Genomic DNA, 5,805 nt, shown 5'->3' on the forward strand with positions numbered 1-5,805 from the left:
AGGAGGGGCTACAGGTGCACGCTACTGTGCCTGGCTAATTTAAAAACTTTTTTTTGTAGAGATAGGGTCTCCTAATCTGCCCAGGATGGTCTTGAACTCCTGGCTTCAAACCATCCTCCCACCTCAGCCTCCCAAAGTGCTGGGACTATAGGCATGAGCCACTATGCCCAGCCTCCTCTGAGTTTTGGAAGGGTGTTTGTTACACAGCTTCCCAGTCTGTGCATAGACCCGACGGAATCATATCTCCAGGGGAGGAATTAGGAAATCTTTGAAACAACCACTGTCCACTGAGTCTCAGGATCTGATGAGTTCCGAAACATAAATCAGGGTTAAGCAACCACAATTAACACTTTGGAGTGCCATGTGGAAGCTGCCATGAGATGATGGATGTTGAAGTTAAGGGACATTGACTACCCTTGCACTCATTCATTCAACGTTCACTGCATGCTCCACTCTGTTAGGTGCTGGGGCCACAGACAGAATAAAGCAGACTCAGGCTGCCCTTAAAGGCTCCCCTAGCTGGCCTCTCATCCCTGGCTCCTCATCTGCAAAATTAGATGGGTGGGGCGATGCCCAGAGGAATTGCTCCTTAGGCTGCTGAGGGGCTACAGGGGTGGGCAGCGAAGCTGTCTGTCTTGTGGGCTCTGGCCCTGTGAGGTTTAGCAGTACAGAGTCTCGGCAAGCTGCCTGACCTCACAGGGCCCAACCTTGACTTCTACCCAGTTAGTCTCCTCTCAGGGCCAGAGGTCAGGCTCTCCCTATGAAGTGGGTACTACTATTCCCATTTTACAGATTAGAAAACAAAGCCTCAGCGGAGAGAGAGGTCACACTTCACCCCACCCCCGAAAGGCGTCCAGGACCTGGTCCCCTACCTCCAGCTGCGGCAGAAGGGGCCAGATATCTCACAAGACCCGGGTAGCGAGTCGGACTCCAGAGGACTCGGGGTCTCTCTCTGCCGGGCCCAGTTGGTTCCTGAGCAGTCGGAGCCGCAGCTGCCTCCCCGAGCCCGAGCCCGAGCCCGAGCCCCTCCCTCCGGGTCCGGCCTAGCCCGCCTGACTCCCATGCTGAGCACCTCCACAGCCCGTCGCCCTGACAACTAGTACGCCCATGAGCCTTCGTGGCGCCGGTGCTTTAGGGGACGCTCCCCAGTGCCCCCCGCGACCGCCAGAGAGAACTACGTTGCCCCTCAGCCCGTGAGGCCCGAGTGGTGGAAACCCTCTCGATCATTCTCCGCCCCCGAGACACCAGCCCCCTCCATGACGTCTTCGACCGCGCGCCCGACGGCGGCGGAGACGGCCATAGACACTGGCGGCTAGAGAGGCCCGGACTTGCCCTCCCAGTCCTTACTTCCGTCGGAAGTGCCTTCCTGCGGCAAGCGCCCTTCCTCTGTTGCACGCTCAGTCTCCTGGGCCTCGTTCCCCCGTTCCCGGGGCGCGAGTATGACTACAATGGCGGCAGCCACCCTGCTGCGCGCGATGCCCCACTTCAGCGGTGAGGGGTCGGGGAGGGCGATGGCGGCCCAGGAACACTTTGGGGGTGTGGTAGGTGGCTGGGTTCGGTCTGACCCCTGCCCTGCCTGACTCCCAAGCTTCGGTCCCGGCAGGTCTTGCCACCGGGACCTTCCTGCTGCAGGGTCTGTTGCGGCCGCTGAAGACTCCGGCATTGCCTCCCTTGTGCCGCGGCCTGGCCGTGGAGGTCAAGAAGACTTACGTGCGCGACAAGCCACATGTGAATGTGGGTACCATCGGCCATGTGGACCACGGCAAGACCACGCTGACTGCAGCCATCACGAAGAGTGAGTGGGGTTGAGGCGTCCAGTAGCGCCCTATCTACTGATGGGACCTGGAGCCAGGGAGGCAAGGCTAGCAGAGTGTCTGCTGGAGGTGTTTACTGTGGCTCCACGAGCAGAGGCTGTACCCTAAAGAAGTCACAGGGCAGACCCTTAAGGCCCCCTAACATTTCGTTCTGACCCACAGTTCTCTCTGCTAGAAGAGTTAGAGATTGGAGGAGGTTATGTATTTAGGTGGGAGGGTTCAGGGGCGTGGTCTAAGCTCTGCCTCTAGCACTGGAACTTTAGCTGAGAAGTGTGTTCTCTTCCTCCTTTAGTTCTAGCCGAGGGAGGTGGGGCTAAATTCAAGAAGTACGAGGAGATTGACAATGCCCCGGAGGAGCGAGCTCGGGGTATCACCATCAATGCGGCCCATGTGGAATATAGCACTGCCGCCCGCCACTACGCCCACACAGACTGCCCGGGTCATGCAGATTATGTTAAGGTGAGGGTTGCTGGGACACTGGAGACAGGACCAGAAGCTGCCTCTTGTCAGGATAAATGTTAGGCTTGTGGGGAGGAAATTAAAATATTCAGTGTTTGGATATGAGATGGCAGGTTTGTGGCCATGGCCACTCAGAATGGGTGATGAGGAGATAATAGAGAAAGGTGGGCCTGAGAGTCTAACTGCTACACTTGCCTATATGGATGTGGACTGAAGAGCTCATTGAACTTGGCTGTTTCCTCTCCTCCTCCTCCCCAGAATATGATCACAGGCACTGCACCCCTCGACGGCTGCATCCTAGTTGTAGCAGCCAATGACGGCCCCATGCCCCAGACCCGAGAGCACTTATTACTGGCCAGACAGGTACTCAGAGCCTAGGTAAAGGTGCAGAGGGGAAGAGTGGGGAGTTGGGCCCCTCTGGATACTGTCCCTGTCTCTCTGCTGTCTACAGATTGGGGTGGAGCATGTGGTGGTGTATGTGAACAAGGCTGATGCTGTCCAGGACTCTGAGATGGTGGAGCTGGTGGAGCTGGAGATCCGGGAGCTGCTCACCGAGTTTGGCTATAAAGGGGAGGAGACCCCAGTCATCGTAGGCTCTGCTCTCTGTGCCCTTGAGGTGAAGGCCGGGTCAGGCAGGGTGGCTGCTGCAGAGGGTGGGGCTAGATGGGCACCCAGAGCTCTGCTTTGTGTCTGGGAAGTGGCTCTTGATAATCGAGAGGAGTAGAATGGGGATTTCAGAGTCCTGTCGCTTCCCCTCAACAGGGTCGGGACCCTGAATTAGGCCTGAAGTCTGTGCAGAAGCTGCTGGATGCTGTGGACACTTACATCCCAGTGCCCACCCGGGACCTGGAGAAGCCTTTCCTGCTGCCTGTAGAGGCGGTGTTCTCCGTCCCTGGTGAGGACTCTGCCTGTTCCCACACATTCTCTAGCAGCAGCCTAGCTCAGGGTCCCTGATGTCCTGTCTTATTGCCTCTCAGGCCGTGGCACTGTGGTGACAGGTACGCTAGAGCGTGGCATTTTAAAGAAGGGAGATGAGTGTGAGCTCCTAGGACACAGCAAGAACATCCGCACTGTGGTGACAGGTACAGGAAGCCAGCCTAGGGACCAGGGGCTGACTGCAGGGTGGCCTTACCCCGGCAGATCCCTTGTGCCTTCCCTCCATCTCACACTCACCTTTCTTCTCCCCACTCCTTTTCCCCTTCCCTCCTAGGCATTGAGATGTTCCATAAGAACCTGGAGAGGGCCGAGGCCGGAGATAACCTCGGGGCCCTGGTTCGAGGCTTGAAGCGGGAGGACTTGCGGCGGGGCCTGGTCATGGTCAAGCCAGGTTCCATCAAGCCCCACCAGAAGGTGGAGGCCCAGGTGAGGGCTCCAGGTGACGGTGGGCAGAGCTGAGCCAAGCTGTCCCCAGCATTCCAGCCGAGCCCGTCTCACCCTCATTGCTTACTCTCCTCCAGGTTTACATCCTCAGCAAGGAGGAAGGTGGCCGCCACAAGCCCTTTGTGTCCCACTTCATGCCTGTCATGTTCTCCCTGACTTGGGACATGGCCTGTCGGGTTATCCTGCCCCCAGAGAAGGTATGGTGGGTGGGAGGAATGTAGGGTGGAGGGAGCACTTTTTATATCACCTTTGCTTCACTCATAGTTCCAAAGATACACTGTGACAACCCAAGTGACTTTATTTCCTTAGGTGGAAAGGGGCTGCTTGCCACTGCTAGAGAAGGGGCATGGCCCATGGACTTAGGGGTGGGAGTCCTCATCCAGTGTGCCCTAAGCTGAAGCAGGTTAAAAGCTTAGCTCTGCCAGCATGTACCCACAGAAAGACTTCCTAGAAAAGGTCTCTTCTTTCTGAGAGTTTCACTATATATGAAAGCTCAGGAAGTCCTGTGACCAAGAAACCTTCACAACCCACAACTTCTAGACATTTTTTTCTCAAGAACATACCTTAGGAACACTCATCACTGGTCTCTTTCATGTTTTCCTGTCTCAATATGCTGTTTGCATCTGCCTGACAGCCTGGGATGGATGACGCTGTCCCCAGGCAGAACCATTCCCCTGCTGCATTCTCCCATGACTCTTAACCTCCGAGGTGCCCAAAAAAAAACTTGAGGAATGAAGGCATCCTGGAGGCCACGCATGATCCTTCTCTTCCTACTCTAGGAGCTTGCCATGCCAGGGGAGGACCTGAAGTTCAATCTAATCTTGCGGCAGCCAATGATCTTGGAGAAAGGCCAGCGTTTCACCCTGCGAGATGGCAACCGGACTATCGGCACCGGTCTAGTCACCGACACGCTGGCCATGACTGAGGAGGAGAAGAACATCAAGTGGGGTTGAGTGCAGACCTGAGCTCAGCTTCCCTTGTGTTTAAGGCCTGTTCTATCCAGGGCTCCCTCATGACACAGGCTGCAACCCAGCAGAGGGCAGCTAGGTGGACATTTCCCCTGGTTGAAAGGGTTGGCCTGCCTGACTGGGGAGGTCAGTAAACTTCTGTGAATAGTAAGCCAGCCTGTGTCCTGTGTCCTTTGTGTGAATTGGAGAGGATAGGGGAGGACAAAAAGGGTGTTGAACCCCAGACAGATGGGGAGCTTGTGAGATCCCAGAGCAATTTTAACGGAGAAATCAAGTCCAGTGAGCTTAGTGATTGCCTAGACACGGTAGGATACCGTTGAATAGCCTCCTGGGAGATACTGGGAAAGAATGTTCTATCGCTCTGGAGCCAGCATGGCCTCAGCTCAGGCGCCAAACTCACCTTGTTTCCTCGGAATACTAAGTGAATGTCTAGTGTCCATTCGCGTTCTGTGGGAATGGGGACCGGACAGGCATATCTCAGATGCTGTAGGTTTGCTTCCAGACCACCACAATAAAGCAGGTCACAAATTTTTTGGTTTCTCAATGAAGTTATGTTTATATTATAGTTGACCCTTGAACAATGCAGGGGTTAGGGGTGCCAGCCCCCCTCCATGTAGCCACAAATCTACATATAATTTGTTTTTGAGATGTTGCCAGCTTTGCACAGGGGCAGTATCATAGCCAATGACTCCATGATGACTTGAAATATAATCAGCATTGGCAATTTTCGACAGTCTCTATGGGGAGGCTGAACAAAGGGAAAAAAGGAAATACAGGGTCTCGCTGTCACCCAGGCTGGGTGTGTGGTGGCACCATCCTAGCTCATTGCAGCCTCAGACTCCTGGGCTCAACCTTGGTCTTCCAAACTGCTGGGATTAGAGGTGTAAACTACCATGTCCAGCTCCTGACATATAACTTGACTCCCCCAAAACGTAACTAGTAACCTGCTGCCAGCCAGAAGCCTCGCTGATAGCATGCAAAAGCATACTTTGTGTGTTATAAGTATTATATACTGTATTCTTCAAACTAGAGAAAGTGTTAAGAAAATCATAAGGAAAATATATTCCCGGCCGGGCGCGGTGGCTCAAGCCTGTAATCCCAGCACTTTGGGAGGCCGAGACGGGCAGATCACGAGGTCAGGAGATCGAGACCACCCTGGCTAACATGGTGAAACCCCGTCTCTA

General features: G+C 54.8%; 2 protein-coding genes across 2 annotated transcripts in view; one reads left to right on the top strand and one right to left on the bottom strand.

The window, feature by feature from the left end:
* SH2B1 (SH2B adaptor protein 1) overlaps positions 1 to 1,103 on the bottom strand; it is a 34,827-nt gene extending 33,724 nt beyond the window's left edge. Inside the window, exon 1 of the mRNA XM_011933481.1 lies at positions 873 to 1,103. The gene's annotated coding sequence lies outside the window, so the exon portion shown is untranslated. The remainder of the gene's footprint in view (positions 1 to 872) is intronic.
* Positions 1,104 to 1,300: 197 nt separating this feature from the next.
* TUFM (Tu translation elongation factor, mitochondrial) lies at positions 1,301 to 4,776 on the top strand. Its single transcript, XM_011933485.1, has 10 exons — positions 1,301 to 1,491; positions 1,604 to 1,795; positions 2,107 to 2,273; positions 2,532 to 2,636; positions 2,725 to 2,889; positions 3,036 to 3,168; positions 3,251 to 3,355; positions 3,484 to 3,635; positions 3,731 to 3,850; positions 4,433 to 4,776. Exons 1-10 carry the CDS (start codon positions 1,440 to 1,442, stop codon positions 4,604 to 4,606), a joined length of 1,365 nt encoding a protein of 454 aa, XP_011788875.1. The 5' UTR covers positions 1,301 to 1,439; the 3' UTR covers positions 4,607 to 4,776.
* The last annotated feature ends 1,029 nt before the right edge of the window (positions 4,777 to 5,805 follow it).

Source organism: Colobus angolensis, unplaced genomic scaffold, assembly GCF_000951035.1.
Source record: "Colobus angolensis palliatus isolate OR3802 unplaced genomic scaffold, Cang.pa_1.0 Scaffold128, whole genome shotgun sequence".
In the NCBI taxonomy this organism is placed as follows: Eukaryota; Metazoa; Chordata; class Mammalia; order Primates; family Cercopithecidae; genus Colobus; species Colobus angolensis.